This window comes from Pseudophryne corroboree, chromosome 3 (genome assembly GCF_028390025.1).
Source record: "Pseudophryne corroboree isolate aPseCor3 chromosome 3, aPseCor3.hap2, whole genome shotgun sequence".
NCBI lineage: Eukaryota > Metazoa > Chordata > Amphibia > Anura > Myobatrachidae > Pseudophryne > Pseudophryne corroboree.
Genome location: NC_086446.1, coordinates 428641080 through 428660369, shown reverse-complemented (window position 1 = coordinate 428660369; position 19290 = coordinate 428641080). Strand labels below are relative to the sequence as shown.

The 19290-nt window shown below is 44.9% G+C and overlaps 2 protein-coding genes across 9 annotated transcripts in view; one reads left to right on the top strand and one right to left on the bottom strand.

Annotated features, from left to right (window-relative positions):
* GHRH (growth hormone releasing hormone) overlaps nt 1-19290 on the top strand; it is a 219007-nt gene that overhangs the window by 157734 nt on the left and 41983 nt on the right. Inside the window, exon 1 of one of the 4 annotated variants that reach the window (XM_063960355.1) lies at nt 16289-16461. The exons of 2 other annotated variants lie outside the window; for them this stretch is intronic. Coding sequence is in view for 1 of the 2 variants with exons in the window: in XM_063960353.1 (XP_063816423.1) it covers nt 16786-16790 (5 nt within the window). In the remaining variant the exon portion in view is untranslated. Of the gene's footprint in view, nt 1-16288; nt 16462-16765; nt 16791-19290 lie in introns of those variants that run through there. One more of the 4 variants, XM_063960353.1, reaches the window with a different exon arrangement.
* Nucleotides 1-19290, bottom strand: part of MANBAL (mannosidase beta like) — a 46583-nt gene that overhangs the window by 22116 nt on the left and 5177 nt on the right. Inside the window, exon 1 of one of the 5 annotated variants that reach the window (XM_063960362.1) lies at nt 3758-4002. The exons of 3 other annotated variants lie outside the window; for them this stretch is intronic. The gene's annotated coding sequence lies outside the window, so the exon portion shown is untranslated. Of the gene's footprint in view, nt 1-3757; nt 4003-19290 lie in introns of those variants that run through there. One more of the 5 variants, XM_063960360.1, reaches the window with a different exon arrangement.

Genomic DNA, 19290 nt, shown 5'->3' with positions numbered 1-19290 from the left:
AGAGGCGGCCAGTTCTGATTGTAAACCAACTAATACATCTGCAAGTAAAGCCCATGGCGGGTCCTGAGATGCCTTTACTTCTGGAATGGAAATCGTATTTATGGCTGTATTAACAACACATGCTGTACATGTGGTGGATCCATCAGGCAACACACTCTTACAGACATGACATGACAAATGTTTCTTAGATTTTGCTGGTGTCTTACTCATTATGAAGACAGACAATACAAACTCCACACAGACAGACTGCACGACTCAGTAATAACACCAAAGTTCCTGGTATATATCTAGGCAAGTGCAGTGCCTGCCAGAAATACGAAAACTGACCCCAAAATTCCTCTAGTACCACTCTTAGCCGAGATGTAAAAATAGGAAACCTGGAACAGACAGGAGAACATTTAAACATATTAAGCATTTCTTGCACTGCCAAATACTGTTAAAGTCTCCCCCCCCCCACTCCCACGACCTCCGTGTACAGCACCGGGTCTGGGCCTGTGGAAGTTTTGCAAAGGGCCGTGTGAGCGGCCTGTCTATAGACCCCGGACAACGGAACTCCTCGGCTGCTGCGGGCGGATGGCGGAAGCAGAGAGCGTGCTGCATGGAGCCGTGGAGCGGCCCATGCACACGTGCTCCCGCCCGCCACACACAGCATAACGGCGTGTCTGTGTAGCCAAGCAGCGCTGCTGCTGCGCAGGGAGCAGCGGTCTTTTAGGATGCTGGGAGCCGGAGAGTGAGAGCGCGCCGCATGGACCGTGAAGCGGCCCATGTACACGCGCTCCGGGCAGCGGTGAGTACCCAACAATCCCCAACAGTGGAGCGGCAGCAAGCGCTGACCGCCCCAACCCAACATACCTGGACCGTGACAAAAGTCTATGACGGGGCCTTCATCCAAGCTCCGTCCAGCTTTCCTGCAGGCAGCCTGCAAATGGAGTGAGGGAGCTCTTTACAGAGAGGTCCGACACTCACGGCTACTCAGCCGCTTCCACTGTCCCTGACCCACGCCTGTTAGAAGGGGGGAAAGGACGTGGAAATTGAAGAAAAAAAAAACTTAGAAAAAAATCCAATACTTTGTGGATGAGCTCCACTATGCCTTCTAACTGTGTCGAGCACAGAAAAAACACTGAAGTGCTGCAGGATATGGAGGGGAGGAGTAGTCTCAAAAATTAATTTATTCAGTGCCTTCTTCCGGTGGAAGCCGTCCATATCCCAAGAGTACTCCAGTGACCCCTAGTGGATGAAAAAGAAATAAAAATTTACAGGAACCTACTGTACTTGAGTAGGTTAGTTCTGTAGCTGTGGAGGAGGCAGGAGCTGTTTACGGTCTCCCTCCTTCAGCGTTGCAGCCAGCGGTGAGGAGCGAGGACACAGAAGCAGCACTCGGCGGGCAGGTGAAGTGGAGGAGCTCGCTGAGTCACGCTGCTGCTCCATACAGGTCACGGGCCAGGCTGCGTCTGGGCTACCCGGAAGAGCCCAGCGCCGCCCGAGCCCGACATCGGACATTATGATTTCAAGTGAGGCAGCAGCAGGGTTATACAGCGGCAGTGGGCATCTCTGGCGGCACATCTCAGAACCGCTCGCTGCACACTAGTGTGCTGTGGCAGAGGGGTTGAAAAACGCTGTTGTAGAGCCTCGTAGGAGGCAACCATCTTCCTTAGAAGGTGAATGCACTGATGAACCGATACCCGGGCTGGCTTCAGGACATCACGGACCATTGTTTGTATCGCCAACACTTTCTCCTCCGGCAGAAACACCCTCTGTACTTCCGTATCGAGGATCATCCCCAGGAAGGACAGTCTCCTTGTCGGCTCCAGATGTGGTGTACACTCTTGGTGCCGTGGAGAGGTTAAACGGCAGCGCCTGGAACGGATAGTGAGAGTCCAGCAGCGCAAATCTGAGATAAGCCTAGTGAGGCGGCCAGATCGGGATGTGAAGGTACACATCCTTGATATCCAGGGATACCAGGAATTCCCCCTCCTCCAGACCTGAGATCACCGCTCTCAGAGACTCCATCTTGAATTTGAATTCCCTCAAGTAGGGGTTCAATTACTTTAAGTTTAATATCGGTCTTACCGAACCGTCCGGTTTCCGTACCACATACAGGTTTGAATAATAACCTTTGTGTTATAGGTGAGGTGGAACTGGAACTATGACATTTGACCTTAGCAATTTTTGAATGGCTTCCTGTAGGATAGCACTTTCTGTCAGCGAAGCTGGCAAGCCTGATTTGAAGAATCTTTGAGGTGGGAGTTCTTGAAACTAGTCTGTACCCCAGGGTAACAATATCTTGTACCGAGGGATCCAGGCATGAGGATGCCCTGACATGACTGAAATTTCTTAGTCTTGCCCCCACCTGCCCGATCTCCAGGCTGGAAGGTCCACCGTCATGCCGAGGATTTAGAGGAAGCAGAACCAGGTTTCTGTTCCTGAGAACCCGTGGGTGCAGGTTTTCGGGATTTCCCCCGACCACCTCTAAAGAAAGTGGAGGGGGATTTGGACTTTTTAACTTTAGCGGCCTGAAAGGACTGCATAGCAGACGTAGGATTTGATTTCCTAGTCGGTGGTGTAGCAGAGGAAAGAAAGGTTGACTTACCCACAGTTGCCGTGGAGATCCACGCATCTAACGCTTCCCCAAACAGAGCCTGACCTGTGAATGGTTGGTTCTCCACACTTTTTTACTTGGATTCCGCATCTGCAGACCATTGGCGCAGCCAGAGTCCTCTGCGTGCCGAGACAGCCATGGACGAAGCTCTCGCATTCAGACGTCCCAAGGGTGGTAATATATCACATACTCTGCCACCTTTGATAGCACCAACGCTGATGAGCATCCCTACAACAGCAGAGAAGACATAGCCTTATAATCAATCATTCCCACGAGGCTGTGCTGCTGCTGATCTCCATGGGTGAGAGGAGCATGCGATAAGCTCCTCCAATCAGAGCTTAGCTCATGCTCCTCTGACCCCTTTGCAGAGTCTCATGGGATTTACCCAGTAGTGCATTGTCCCAGTACTTTGTGTATAGCTGCCAGGTCCCATTAACCCGTCTGCAGCTGCTGCCGGGTCAGTCAAAACATCCTTCATGACTGACATGGCAATCAGCTGCACTGCAACATGCGTCCTGTGAACAATGCTTTTGCATTAGGCCCCGGCCTCCCATGGTAGAGGGCGTGGCTAAGAATCAGTGGGGCCTACTCCGAAACTGCCCATAATTCCTAGATGGACATTAAATTAATATGAAATATTGCTTATTGAAGCTATCTTGATCACTTTTATATTTGATCTAAGATTATTACGTAAACAGAAAAAAGGTTTTTAGGCGCTGAACAGGGTCGTGCAAATATAGCACTGGTAATGGCAGCCACTTGGTAAGGAGGTAGCCGGCCTCCTGAAAGTGAAACAACTAAAACAAAATCACCAAGTAGGCGCACGGTACCAGTGATGTTGATAAAAACACAATTTATTAACATAAAACCAATAACAAACTGATTAAAGGACACAACACTACACAGAGCATATAACTGAGGTATTATACCTTATAGTTCACACATAAAGTGTATAAATAAGTGAAAGGGACACTAATATGCAGGAGAACCCGTCTCTGTAAGATAGGGTTAATCTCTCACATTAATTCCATATCAGACAGTTTAAATGAAAAGGAAGTCCTGTAAACTGATGTAATTAGCGTTTGTGACCATAAAGGTGTCCAGATTTAAATAGTGTTTCCTTGGAGCAAAATAAACCAGCCGATTAATGTTACTCACTGAGACGTAATGATCTCTTGCTGTACGGGATAAATGGTTAAGAAACCGCTTGTTATCACCCTGTGCATGGGTGAGACATCCGTCAGCGGTATATACAGATGAAAGCCACTTCTTTCTGTGCAGCACCAGTTGCCTGTATTAGATCACCATACAGATCCTCCCAGCTTGCTGAGCGACGCCCGGCCGGGCAGGAGGTAACAATGTTCCAAATGCAAGGAGAGTTAGAGTGGAGTGATTGAATCACAGGCTGGATCATTCACCGGTAACTTGTAACAAACGGCTGAAAGTGATGGATGTCGTGCTCCGTGGGACACTTAATGGTCAAGTGTGGCCCTTACTTCTGTACCCTCAACGCGTTTCTCCGCACCTCAGGCGGCTTCTTCAAGAGGCAGAGTGTTCTTCTCTGAGCACAATTGTGGTTGTTTTATACCTTGTCCCATTAAAATCATTAGAAACAGGTGAGTGTGAAGGCTCAACAGGTGCTCTGAAATCAGAGTCTTCATACACAGATAACGTGTCACAGGGTTTTTAATTAGACATTTAATTCAAAAAATATATATTTTAAAATCAATCCTATGGCTATCAGTTTGTCATAAATAAAAACAACATAAATAAAAATATAAATATATTTCTGTTATGCGGATAGAATCATTTTAATCCCATGAGGCTGCAGCTATATTAAAAGATCTTTCAGCAGCTGCAGCATTTATCCATTAATAGTCTCCCACTTATGAGTGGGGAAAAGGAATATACAAGCATATATACACATATGGTAAATTAAGTGCTATATGTTGTTAATAGCATATTATAGTAGACAATACGTTTATTAGGTCTCAATTTTATTATTTATTTATAAATGTTTATACTAAAAAAGCCTATCATAAATCATGTGAAATACCAAGTGTAAAGAAATATCTATTATCTACACAACACATCTCTTCATATTGCTATCTTTATAAGCTCAAGTCTTAGTATTATAGCATGGGAAAATGTGAATTAAAGACACTTCACACATATAAACATGTAGAAAAAGAAATATATATAATGTTGTTTTTATAGTTTTATAGCTATATAGTTTTATAGTTTTAGAGGATAGTATCTTCATCATATCAACATCTAAGCTATTGTAATTACACCTATAATCTATTAACTAAAGTAGGACTGGCTGCATGGGTCAGTGGCCAGACTAGCGTGCAGAAAAAATCTGGCGCGTCACTAGCAGTATAGCGGCAGCGCCAGGTCTGCTCGCAGTCATGGTCTCAGACCCCGCAGATCCTCTCCATCAGTATGGTAGATAGCAATAAATGGGTAACCAATATAATAAATACGAACAACAAAAAAAAATATATATATATATAAAAAATAAAAAATAATAAATAATGGTAAAAAAAAAAAAAAAAAAAATTTAATAAAATAATAAGAGAGAAAGGAATATGGACCAATCTTCATGTATGATTCTTTACTTCAACAGAAAAAGATGAAATAAACTGAACCCGCTAAATATAGCTAAATAAATTCAAGATCTATGGTTTCATTCAACCCTTGGGGTTTCAGAGTCTGTAATTTCCAGATCCATGCAGCTTCCTGACGACATAGAGTTCTAAATCTGTCTCCACCTCTAGGGGTGATTTTAATCTGTTCAAGGCCAATGAGTTGGAGGCAAGCTGGATTACTGGAATGAATTTCTGCATAGTGACGTGAAACACTATGATTCATATATCCCTTAAGGATATTCCTTCTATGTTCCATAAAGCGCAGCTTCAGTGCCCTAGTGGTTCGCCCTACATAGTGCATCTGACATGAGCAGCGTAACAAATAAACTACAAAATGTGTATTGCAATTTATGAAGGATTGTATCTTAAAGTCTGTACTTGATCCAAACGGAGAAATGTGTTTAATTTTATTGACCACATGAGTACATGTGGTACATCTATTATGATTACATCTAAAGAAGCCCACAAAAGTTGTGGGCTTCTTTAGATGTAATCATAATAGATGTACCACATGTACTCATGTGGTCAATAAAATTAAACACATTTCTCCGTTTGGATCAAGTACAGACTTTAAGATACAATCCTTCATAAATTGCAATACACATTTTGTAGTTTATTTGTTACGCTGCTCATGTCAGATGCACTATGTAGGGCGAACCACTAGGGCACTGAAGCTGCGCTTTATGGAACATAGAAGGAATATCCTTAAGGGATATATGAATCATAGTGTTTCACGTCACTATGCAGAAATTCATTCCAGTAATCCAGCTTGCCTCCAACTCATTGGCCTTGAACAGATTAAAATCACCCCTAGAGGTGGAGACAGATTTAGAACTCTATGTCGTCAGGAAGCTGCATGGATCTGGAAATTACAGACTCTGAAACCCCAAGGGTTGAATGAAACCATAGATCTTGAATTCATTTAGCTATATTTAGCGGGTTCAGTTTATTTCATCTTTTTCTGTTGAAGTAAAGAATCATACATGAAGATTGGTCCATATTCCTTTCTCTCTTATTATTTTATTAAATTTTTTTTTTTTTTTTTTTTTTACCATTATTTATTATTTTTTATATATATATATATTTTTTTGTTGTTCGTATTTATTATATTGGTTACCCATTTATTGCTATCTACCATACTGATGGAGAGGATCTGCGGGGTCTGAGACCATGACTGCGAGCAGACCTGGCGCTGCCGCTATACTGCTAGTGACGCGCCAGATTTTTTCTGCACGCTAGTCTGGCCACTGACCCATGCAGCCAGTCCTACTTTAGTTAATAGATTATAGGTGTAATTACAATAGCTTAGATGTTGATATGATGAAGATACTATCCTCTAAAACTATAAAACTATATAGCTATAAAACTATAAAAACAACATTATATATATTTCTTTTTCTACATGTTTATATGTGTGAAGTGTCTTTAATTCACATTTTCCCATGCTATAATACTAAGACTTGAGCTTATAAAGATAGCAATATGAAGAGATGTGTTGTGTAGATATTTCTTTACACTTGGTATTTCACATGATTTATGATAGGCTTTTTTAGTATAAACATTTATAAATAAATAATAAAATTGAGACCTAATAAACGTATTGTCTACTATAATATGCTATTAACAACATATAGCACTTAATTTACCATATGTGTATATATGCTTGTATATTCCTTTTCCCCACTCATAAGTGGGAGACTATTAATGGATAAATGCTGCAGCTGCTGAAAGATCTTTTAATATAGCTGCAGCCTCATGGGATTAAAATGATTCTATCCGCATAACAGAAATATATTTATATTTTTATTTATGTTGTTTTTATTTATGACAAACTGATAGCCATAGGATTGATTTTAAAATATATATTTTTTGAATTAAATGTCTAATTAAAAACCCTGTGACACGTTATCTGTGTATGAAGACTCTGATTTCAGAGCACCTGTTGAGCCTTCACACTCACCTGTTTCTAATGATTTTAATGGGACAAGGTATAAAACAACCACAATTGTGCTCAGAGAAGAACACTCTGCCTCTTGAAGAAGCCGCCTGAGGTGCGGAGAAACGCGTTGAGGGTACAGAAGTAAGGGCCACACTTGACCATTAAGTGTCCCACGGAGCACGACATCCATCACTTTCAGCCGTTTGTTACAAGTTACCGGTGAATGATCCAGCCTGTGATTCAATCACTCCACTCTAACTCTCCTTGCATTTGGAACATTGTTACCTCCTGCCCGGCCGGGCGTCGCTCAGCAAGCTGGAGGATCTGTATGGTGATCTAATACAGGCAACTGGTGCTGCACAGAAAGAAGTGGCTTTCATCTGAATATACCGCTGACGGATGTCTCACCCATGCACAGGGTGATAACAAGCGGTTTTTTAACCATTTATCCCGTACAGCAAGAGATCATTACGTCTCAGTGAGTAACATTAATCGGCTGGTTTATTTTGCTCCAAGGAAACACTATTTAAATCTGGACACCTTTATGGTCACAAACGCTAATTACATCAGTTTACAGGACTTCCTTTTCATTTAAACTGTCTGATATGGAATTAATGTGAGAGATTAACCCTATCTTACAGAGACGGGTTCTCCTGCATATTAGTGTCCCTTTCACTTATTTATACACTTTGTGTGAACTATAAGGTATAATACCTCAGTTATATGCTCTGTGTAGTGTTGTGTCCTTTAATCAGTTTGTTATTGGTTTTATGTTAATAAATTGTGTTTTTATCAACATCACTGGTACCGTGCGCCTACTTGGTGGTTTTGTTTTAGTTAAGATTATTACGTACTTTGTATCTAGATTCTAGGTTACCTTCCTCTATATTATTAGCTACATCAATTTACCAAGTGCTTTGTTACCCTTGGGTAGGATTTTATTTGTAATACTTGTTTTTCTCTAGCATTCATAAGGGATATTGGGGGAATCTAGTACGATGGGGTATAGACGGAGTCCAAAGGAGCCAGTGCACTTTAAATTTCTTCAGCTGGGTGTGCTGGCTCCTACCCTCTGTGCCCTCTCCCGCAGGCAGTTTAGAAAAAAGTGCCCTCAGGAGAGGATGCATATCTCTGAGCTCCAGAGAGATTTCTTCAGTTTATTTTTTCTGTTTGTTATTTTTGGTATGCTGTCTGGGCAACAGCATACCTGCACCGTGGGAGTTAGGGAAGGGGGGGGGAAGAGGCGGTTACTGGCCTTATGAGGTGCAGAGCCGCTTCCCTGCTGCAGGACTGCCGTCCTGAGGGGTTGTTGTTCAGCGGGGGACTGCGCCTTGGCTGTCGCAGCCGCAGCACGCCACACACCCCGAACACTGCCTGAAGGTGACATCGGTGGGGAGTACAAACCGGGGGCCCCGCTAGGGAAGTCCCTCGGTTCAAAGTGCGGCTGACCACTGGCGCGGCGTATGGGACCCTCCCGCAGGGCTGTCTTTTCGTATAGGCTCAATGGGCTCTTGCCCAAGGGCCCCAGGAGTCCAAGGGCCCTAGGCTGATAGCTGAGCTTTTCCTCTTTCCAGTGGTACCAGATTTTTGAAAATCGGCCATAGGGAACCTGAGATATTTGACTTCTAAGCAGTGGTCCCCATCTGAGCCTGTTAATTGCTCTTCCCAGCCAGATATCTGAGGTTCTTTTTGTCTTAGCATTTTCATGAGGGTATACTCCAAAAGCTGGGACTTTCCCCTTTCGGTGGACACTGGCAGCTTCTTGTCACTACTCTGCCCAGAACCAGATATATCAGCCTTCCAGCAGCTAGTCCCTGCTCCAGCTCCTCACGCCTGGTATGCAGTTTTATAGTTTCATCGGTGGATTGCTCTGGCTCCTGAACTCTGATCCCCAAGTCCCCAGTACCTCCTGAAAGGTGGGAATCACTAGTGTTTTACCTCATTGAAAGCTAAGAAATCTATTTTCAGGAACTGGAGATATCTGCAGTCAAGCAAGCATCCCGCCCACCAGAAAATGATGAGTATTAAGCCCACTCCACTATCCAACCCTCTCCTGTGTATTAAACCCTGCCCTACCCCTCTGTAAGTCATGTACCGGGCCCCTTTATTCAGCCCAATGCCACCTTCTACCGTTTAGTGTTCTACCTCCCGCCCCATCTCCCACCATTGGTGCAGTAAAGGAGTAATTAGCAGAAATTACTGCTCCAGGTCCTATATGCTAAGCGGAAGATAGAACACCCCCCTACTGCCTGCGGAACATCAAAGCTGCCGCTGATAGCACCTCCCACCCCTACTGCTGCAGGATGGATAGGGGCCCCAGTGCATTGCTTTGCCCAGGGGCTCTACACTGCTGTTAAGACAGCCCTGCCCTCCCGGGGGGGGGGGGGGGTCCCAGTAAGATCCCCGTGTGGAACTGGCACAAAAATGCTTGACTAGCACTTGTTGTGATGTTTTGAGCTAAAAGGGAGACTTTGCCAGGATAATATAGTAGTGTAACTCCGGTGCCATTGGAGGGGGCGGAGCTACATCAGAGCAGGACCTGAGGCATTTTGGCGCCTTCCTCTGCTTACTGCAGCCACAGACAGCACACACAGCACTTCCTGATATCTCAGCCACGCTGTATATCTGGTACAGGGTGTAACAAAGGGGGAGAGCCACTTGTGTACACTATCTGGATCCTATTTAGGACAGAAATTGTAAGTGTTCACTGTATTATAGTGAGCTGACAGCCTCACTGGGGCTGTGCAGCTCAGGGTGTGCTGGTGTCCGTTCTCTCTCTCTCTCTCTCTCTCTCTCTCTCTCTCTCTCTCTCTCTCTCTCTCTCTCTCTCTCTCTCTCTCTCTCTCTCTCTCTCCTCTCACATACAGTAGGGCAGGCTTGCATTATAACTGTGTATGTTATTGTGCTTACTGTGAAACATGAGTAAACACAATCTGTGTAGTGTATGTCACACCAGATTCTCTCCATTATCTACGGATTCTGTTTCATGTGAACAATGCAGTCAATCTTCACAAATCAGTGGAGGGGCTAGGGGAGAGGGATCAGAGCCCCACTGGTTAGGGTCTCTTAAAACTATGATGTCAGATATGTCATCCCAGCTCACTGCTAATGTGCAGAAGACTCAGCTACTACAACAAGCTGTTGCAGATTTAGCTGCTAGGGCAGATGCACAGCCCCCCCTTTCTCATGCAGGTCCCCAGAAACGTGGGTGACCTGATTTACTCTCTGATACAGATGAGGCTATACAGGAGGATGGGGATGACCTGGATCCCGTTAGTGGGGATCCTGATTCTGCTCTTGCTATACGGGACGTGTTAAAGCTCCCTCTAGAGTCGTTTTTCTTTGTACAAAACAAGCCAAATGCCACTTTCCCTGACTCTACAGAGTTAGATGACCTATTCAAACTGGCCTGGAAAAATCCATACAAAAAATTCCAAGTGTCCAAAAAGTTTTTGCGCACTTTCCCATTTGCTCCTGAAGATAAAAAATTCTGTGAGGAACCCCCTGGGGTGGATGTATCCGTCTCTCGCCTGTCTAAAAAGGCGGTGCTGCCTGCCTCGGGCTCCTTTACCATGAAGGATCCTGGGGCTAGGAAGATAGAGACTACCCGAAAGTCTATATAGGGCACTCAAATTCAGGTGGGCCTCTCAGGGGATATGCCCTTAGTTACTATGGTAACCCTCCTAAAACCCATTCAGGACACTACACGTGTCCTCTGTGATTCACTCAAGGAGATGGGGAACATTACTGCTCGGAATTCTGCCATGGCAGTGTCGGCACGCAGGGCCTTGTGATTGCATCAGTGGGTTGCGGACGCAGAATCCAAACGTAGTTTGGAATCCCTCCCCTTTTCTGTGGAATGGCTCTTTGGGGTTGAATTAGATACCTGGATTTCCACAGTTAAGGCTGGGAAATCCACGTTTCTCCCCTCTGGGGACCCGCCGGCGAGACGCTCCTATCCAGGGCCGTCTGTCCAGTCCTTTCGGTCTCACAAATTTCGATCTAAGGCAAGAGGTGCCTCCAATGCGACTAGAGGCACCAGAGGTACGTCTAGAAAACCTGCAAGCACCACTTCACAGGAACAGTCCACCAGTTCTGCATCCACTAAAACCTCAGCATGACGGTGCCTACCCACCCCGAGGGGATCTTGAGGTGGGAGCTCGACTGCATCACTTCAGCCGCATCTGGGAGACTTCCTGCCAGGATACCTGGGTCAGAGATCTCATTTCTCAGGGCTACAGGCTGGAGTTCGACAGTACTCCTCCCCAACGATTTTTCAAATCAAGCTTACCAGCTTTGGAGGATATGCAAGTTACGTTGCAACAGGCCATCCGAAAGTTGGTCCAGTCCCATGTCATTGTTCCAGTAATAATACCGCAACGTGGCAAGGGGTTTTACTCAAATCTGTTTGTGGTGCCGAAACTAGACGGTTCGGTCAGACCCATTTTGGATCTCAAATTCTTGAATCCTTATTTGAAGGTATTCAAGTTCAAGATTGAATTCCTGCGAGCAGTGATTGCAGGCCTGGAAGAAAAGGAATTCATGGTCTCCTTGGACATCCATATTCCAATTTGGCCACCTAATCAGGCTTACCTGCGGTTTGCCCTGCTGGACAATCACTTCCAATTCCAGGCACTGCCCTTCAGCCTGTCCACAGCCCCGAGGGTATTCACGAAGGTGATGGCGGAGATGATGTTCCAACTCCAGGTCCAGGGGGACAATGTTGTCCTTTATCTGGACGATCTTCTGATAACAAGATCCAGGGAGCTTTTGTTGCTCCATATCGACCGCACTATCCATCCTCTGTCAGACCATGGGTGGATCGTCAACTTACAGAAGTTCCACCTGGAGTCAACTCAGAGGCTCCTGTTCCTGTGGATGTTGCTGGATACTTTGGCTCAGAAAGTGTTTCTACTAGAAGACAAGGCGAAAACACTTCAGGAGATGGTCCACATGGTGCTCCGACCTACTCGAGTGTCCGTCCATCTTTGCATACTATTGTTGGGAAAGATGGTTGCCTCATACGAGGTGATCCAGTATGGGAGGTTCCATGCCAGAACATTTCAGTTGGTCCGGATTGCATCTACAGATGCACCGGATGATTCGGCTCTCACCTCAGGCCAGGATTTCCCTCCTGTGGTGGCTACAGTCCTCCAATCTCCTGGAAGGTCGGAGTTTCAGGATTCAGGATTGGACCCTCCTCATGATTGATGCAAGTCTACGGGGATGGGGAGCTGTTACCCAAGGGCGCTGTTCCAGGGCAGGTGGTCAGCCCACGAAGCCCTCCTTCCGATCAACATTCTGGAACTTTGGGCAATCTACAATGCTCTGCTTCAGGCCTCTTCTCTGCTCAAGGATCACGCGATCCAGGTACAGTCGGACAATGCCACGGCAGATGCTTATATCAATCGACAAGGAGGGAAAAAAAGCAGAGCCTGCATGCGAGAGGTGTCAAAGATACTTCTCTGGGCGGAATGCAAGAGCAATGTCAGCAATCTTCATTCCGGGTGTGGACAACTGGGAGGCGGACTTCCTGAGTCATCACGATCTCCACCCGGGGGAGTGGGGGCTCCACCATCCGGTGTTTCAGCAGATCATTGACCGGTGGGGTTGCCCACAAATAGACATGATGGCTTCTTGTCTCAACAAGAAAAATCCCTGGTATAGCTCACGGAACAGGGACTCTCTGGCGAGGGCAGTGGATGCACTGGCGTCGCCCTGGCCTTACCGGCTGGTCTACTTATTTCCACCGATTCCATTACTCCCAAGGGTGCTAAAGCGAATCAGGAATCAAAGAGTCCAGGCAATTCTGATTGTCCCGGATTGGCCTCGGAGAGCATGGTATGTGGATCTTCTGGACATGTCCGATGAAGACGCTTGGTCTCTACCACTAAGAAGCGATCTTCTTCAACAAGGACCATTCATCTACCCGGACTTGCAGCGACTTCGTTTGACGGCATGGATGTTGAGCGGAACATCCTAGCTCACAAGGGCCTTTCCAAGAAGGTTATTGCTACCATGGTTCAGGCCAGGAAACCTGTGGCGTCAAAACACTATCATCATCATATCTGGAGGAGATATGTCTCTTGGTGCGAGGAATGCACATATCCACCTGCTGAGTTTCACTTGGGACATTTCTTGCGTTTCCTGCAGGCTGGTCTGGATAAGGGCTTACATCTGGGTTCCATTAAGGTCCAGATATCATCCCTCTCCATTTTCTTCCAAAAAAAATTGGCAGTGTTGCCAGAAGTTCAGACCTTCTTGCAAGGAGTACTCCACATACAACATCCTTTTGTGTCACCTACGGCACCCTGTGATTTGGATGTAGTGTTGGATTTTCTTCGGTCCTCCTGGTTTGAACCTCTGCTGACGGTAGAAGACAAGTACCTCACATGGAAGACAGTGATGTTACTGGCCCTGGCTTCTACTCAGCGCATCTCAGAATTGGGGGCCTTGTCGTGTAAAAGTCCTTACTTGGTCTTTTATGAGAATAGAGCGGAGCTCCAGACCAGGTAGCAGTTCCTGCCGAAGGTTGTCTCTGCGTTACACTTGAATCAGTCTCTTGTGATTCCATGTATTTCTGACGCTTCTGCTCCTGCGGAGGCATTGGATGCTGTGCGAGCCTTGAAGATCTATGTCAAGAGAACGGCTCGGATCAGAAAGACGGATTCTTTGTTTGTGCTCTATGATACACAGAAAAAGGGTTGTCCTACTTCAAAGCAGTCCATTGCTCGTTGGATTAGGCTTACTATTCAACAGGCCTATGTGTCGGCAGCCTTACCTGTTCATAAGTCTCTGAAGGCCCACTCTACGAGATCAGTGGGTTCTACTTGGGCCGTGCCCATGGAGTCTTGGCCTTGCAACTATGCCGAGCTGCTACCTGGTCGGGCAAGAACACTTTTGTGAAGTTCTACAAGTTTAATACCTGGCCAAAGAGGATACCCAGTTTGGGCAGGCAGTGCTGCAGCAGTCTCCGCACGTTCTCGCCCGTTCTGGAAGCTTTGGGACGTCCCCATCATACTAGATTCCCCCAATATCCCTTATGGATGCTAGAGAAAATAATTTTTTAATTACCTACCGGTAAATGTTTTTTTTTGTAGTCCATAAGGGATTTTGGGCGCCCGCTTCAGTGCGTTGATTTTTCTGCAGGTTCTCTGTTGTGTGGTTACCTGTTCAGCTGTTGCTGTTTGGTTACCAGCCGTTGCTGGTTGTTATATGTTAGTGGTGTGCTGGTGTGCAAATCTCACCACTCTTTGTTATCGTATTCCTTCTCTCATATATGTCCATTCTCCTTCGGGCACTATTTTACCTAGAACTGCCTGTGGGAGGGGGCATAGAGAGGAGGAGCCAGCACACCCAGTTGAAGAAATTTAAAGTGCACTGGCTCCTTTGGACTCCGTCTATAGTCTATACCACATCGTACTAGATTCCCCCAATATCCCTTATGGAGTACGAGAAAAGGATTAACCAGCAGGAAATTAAAATCCTATTTTTTTTAAATGTCAATAAATTGTTGTTTAAAAAAAAAAATGTAATAGGTGTACGGTGAGGTTACCAGAGCTGTTAATCATCAATGATTAGTGACTCCTTCTGTGTGTTGTTTAATCCTGTTCCATGGAGCCATTGGTGACAAAGCAGTCCAGAGTCACAGAGATATACAAAGCAATGGAGTATGGCACACAGGAGTGTGAGATGAACTTTGCAGAAAAGCACACAGAGAGATTCAGAACACTGGATCTGCTTAGAGGAGTGCATAGTATCTAAAGCATTAAAGAGTCAGCAGCCCAAGATGGCCACACAAAGATCTGACACTGGATCGCCAGCAGGACAAGTTTAGATAGCCTGCCTGCTAGAATGAGAAGATGTCATTAGCTGGGCTGATCAGTTGACTTTACAAAGAGAGACCCGATTGTACCTAGAAGAAAACCACTACCACAAATTCAGTAAGTTCGTCCTGTGGACTGATTCATGACAGAAAGCAGGGTGACATTGAATCCAGACTGTAGACCTTTGGGATTGATTCTGAGGTGAGAGTACTGATGGGCACATATACAATTATCTGGGCAATCTGCCTCATATTGGTGGATCGCCCATTTCATTTTACTGTGCATTTGTGCAACCAATGTCAAAATATCGCTCAGTTGGACATGCTGAGTCATCCAGTATAACCATCCGATGCAAAATTTTTGGCCACATCAGGCAGTGTATGCACTGCCGCAGATGACCTACGGACATTTACCCTGTTCCTTCACAAAATAGGGACGGGAAATATTTCCTCCCTGCGAAGGAACCCAGATGTCATGACCATTTACACTGTGAGATATTTCACAGTATATGGGAGTGGCAGCTCTTGGGTTGAACACCCTAATTACACATATAACAAGAGGTGCTATCATGCTGAGATTTGTAGTTCCACAAAGAAAGATAAAAGATAGTGCCAATGCACACTCTACAATACTAAGCACTGCTAGTCAGAATAGTTCTAATAAACTCTGCAATCTAACATAGAGTAAAATCAAGGTTCATGGTATACTTTTTGGCCAAACAATTCTATCTCTCCAACCAGCATCTAGGTGACCTTGTCTCTGGTGGGTCCCTAATACTGAGCTTAAATTTGAGTCGCGGAACCCAACAAGTTGGCAAAAGCCAGTCACCTAAGGGCAGCACACTAGTGAAAAGCTAAAGTGTTAGTGAGTGTTAATAAAAAAGAAGCAAATGCCATATGTTTAAAAGTGTTACACGGGTGAAAGGCGTCAATACTATGCTAAAAAGTGTAATATTAGTATAAAGATATTTTAAGAGTGTTAAAAAGGTGCTAAAATAAATGTTATAGTGTGCCACTCCAAGGCATCCTGGCCACACCATCCCAGGGACCCCAAACTCATGAGTCCTCTATGTTCAATGCTTCTGCCGACCTGGCAGCTTGGATGACACCATCTTGCTTAGTTTCAGCTGACCAGTCTCTGACCATTTCCATACAGCCTCAGCGTCACCTGACTCTTTCAGCCAATCCTGTGACACCAAGGTGTTTAAAGCTTCCTGCTGTTCAGTGCTCAGGTTGTTAGGTTACCAGCGCCATAAGTTACACAGCTATGTGAGCTTTGAAGCAGGTCTCCTCCAGGTATCCAGTTACTGCACAGTACCTGCATTCTTTGAGCTTCTCGATTTGATTCCTGTAATACCATCTGTATTTCCAAGGGATCTTCCAGTGTCATTATTCCGGATCCAGCCTGGTGTGGATACTCCAGTGTTGTATTACAAAAAAAAAAAAGGTAAATTTCTGTTGGTGGTTTCTGTGAAATAAATGTAATTAATTCTTTATTCAAATATTTTCCTGGCCTTGAAAATATGTTTTCCAGATTGGACTACGAGGTAGCTCGGTAAAGCACTGACATGCTGCAAGAGTCATATAGCCTGTTATCTCCGGGTACACTCTTCACAGGAAGTGTGGGCAAATATAGTATATATATTGTGAGTCATGAGCATTCCTATGTCCCCTGATAATGATGTGCAATTTTCTCTCTCTAATAGATACTTGCCTCATTTTTAAAACTCCTTTTCAGGAGAAGCCTTAGGAGAAGTTGCAGCTGGCGGGGATGAGGTATGGTCCTTTGTGTTATTATAGCCTCCTCCCGAAGGACCCATCATTATGGGTATTACTCTCCCCATCCTGGCCACTTTACTAAGAAGTTAGTGGTACTGTATGTGGGATATCCACCCACTCTTGGGGACTACCCAAAAAAATCATGAGTCTCCCAGACCTTCCGGGTCTGGGAGACTCATGAGGTAAACATACCAATAGACATTATTTATTACTAATATAAGACATTTGCAAAGTATAACCAGTAATACAATTCCTTTCTTCTAAATTCAGAGGAACAGTGAGACCTGGAGCCAGAGCCGGCCCTAGGCATAGGAAAAATAGGCACATGCCTAGGGCATTTGGAATGCCTAGGACCACAAGCAGATTCTGCTTATTTAAATGATATGCAGTACGCCTATATTCTGTGTGTAACTGTGGCTGTATCTGCATACAAAATGCTACATTACAGTGATTTTCAGGAATACACTGTAACGTAGCATTTCATATCCAGATACAGCCACAGTCGCACACAGAATATAGGCTAATTATCATTTTCATCAGCAGAAGCTGCTTGTGAGTCCTAGTCACATAGCAACGAAAATAAGACGCATTTTCTGCAAAAAAAGGCACCCAACATTAGCAGAGTTGGATGGCATATTAAGACAAGATGTATGAGGACACATCTGTATCCAAGCAGAGGCAGGGATCAGTGTTAGCGGCCTTGTGAGTGCTGTGTGTGGGTAGGTTTGTTGTGCAATAGTGTTCGGCATATGTGTAAGGGGCATTATGTGTGTCATGTGTACAAGGGCAATAATAAAGGTTGGTATAATGTGTAAGGTGCATTATTTTTATAAGGACATTAATAATAATGTGTGTCATATCTGTAAGGGGCATCACTGTGTGGTATTATGTGTAGAAAGGCATTACTAATGTGTGGCATTATGTGTATAAGGTGCTCTGCTGTGTGGCGTAATGTATAGAAAGGGCACTACTGTGTGGTCTAATGTGAATAAAGAGCAATATGGTGTGATGTAATGTGAATCAGGAGCACTACTATGATTAGTAATGTATATAAGCTAAAGTGTTACTACTGTATGATGTAACGGGAAGAAGAGACACTATTGCATGATATAATGTGAATAACATTGCACTACTGTGTGGCATAATTTGAACTGGGGTTACTATTGTGTGGCCATGCCCCTTCCCAAAAGAATACGCCCCTATTTTGGCTGCACGCCGAATGTGCGCACTGTTCCTATTTAAAATATAGGGGGTAGGAGCACCAAAATGAGGACTGCTGAGGGGTGATGGTGATGGGAAAGGGGTGCAGGGTCAGAGGTGGAACTAGCAGCAGTGCTAGGGGGCAACAGCCAAAATCTTGCCTAGGGCATCATATTGTTTAGGGTCCGGCTCTGCCTGGAGCAGCAGTGAATGTGCGCACAAATGTCCTGCCCCCCCCCCCCCCCCCCCCCTTACATAATGTTGGGAAGTATGCTGACAGAAATAGCAGGTAACTGTTGGCTTTGATTTTGCTTGCGTGTGTTTGCCTTTCACTGCTGTCATTTTGTTTTCTGTGCATGCCAGACACTTGGGATCATATGTGTCCTGCTCTCATGAGGAGGGCTGTAAAATGTTGACATAGGCAAAAGCTTGACATGGAAATGGTGGCACATGAAAAGGTCAACACAAGTTTTTTTTAAGGTTTTTTAGGTGTCAAATTGTAGGTTTCAGCACATGAAACCCCAATTAGTGTACTGCTTCACTCGCCATGCTTCAGGCAAGGTTACCGTTCCCAATTGTAGTCCATGTGGATGGTAAAGAATGAAAAAAGTATAAAAAATGGCAATAAATTGGACTGGATACCATTGATTACCTAGGGTATTAATATAAAATGGTAGTTAATCAATTTAGTAATCATTTTTTAGGTGCATGAATGTTAGCTGTCATTCTAAACCCTTTTAGTTTCCTAACCCTCCATCCTCCTTAACCCTCCCCCCCACCTTCCCGTGTGGTGCCCAAACCTAACCCCCCTCCCCAAACCCTAAACATAACTGTATAGCCCCCGCAGTGTAACCCTAACACCCTCCTGGTGGTGCCTATCCCTAACCCTGCCTCCCCGCACCCTAAACCTAATGGTAACCGCATCCTGTGAAAGGATGTGTTCATGCTCTAAGAGTGCGGAATAGTTCTGTACATCTATATGTAAATGTAGGATCTGTGTGGTTTTAGGTTCCAAAATATTTCAGCCCAAAACCACTAAGATGTCAAAACAATTGCAACTTAGCTGACAAACTTAAGGTCAAGGGGGTGGAGGTATGTGAATTAATATGGTTTATTTTTATGCACATCCCCCCATTGCTTTAACCGTGCCCTTACCTACACAGTCTGCGCATGTGACATTGTGATGCTGTCATTGATTAAGCACGGGCTCTATGTACTAAACCTAAAGAGGAGACGAGAAATAAACTACCAGCCAAACAGCTCCAAGCTGTCATTTTTAAAACCCATCCTGTAACAT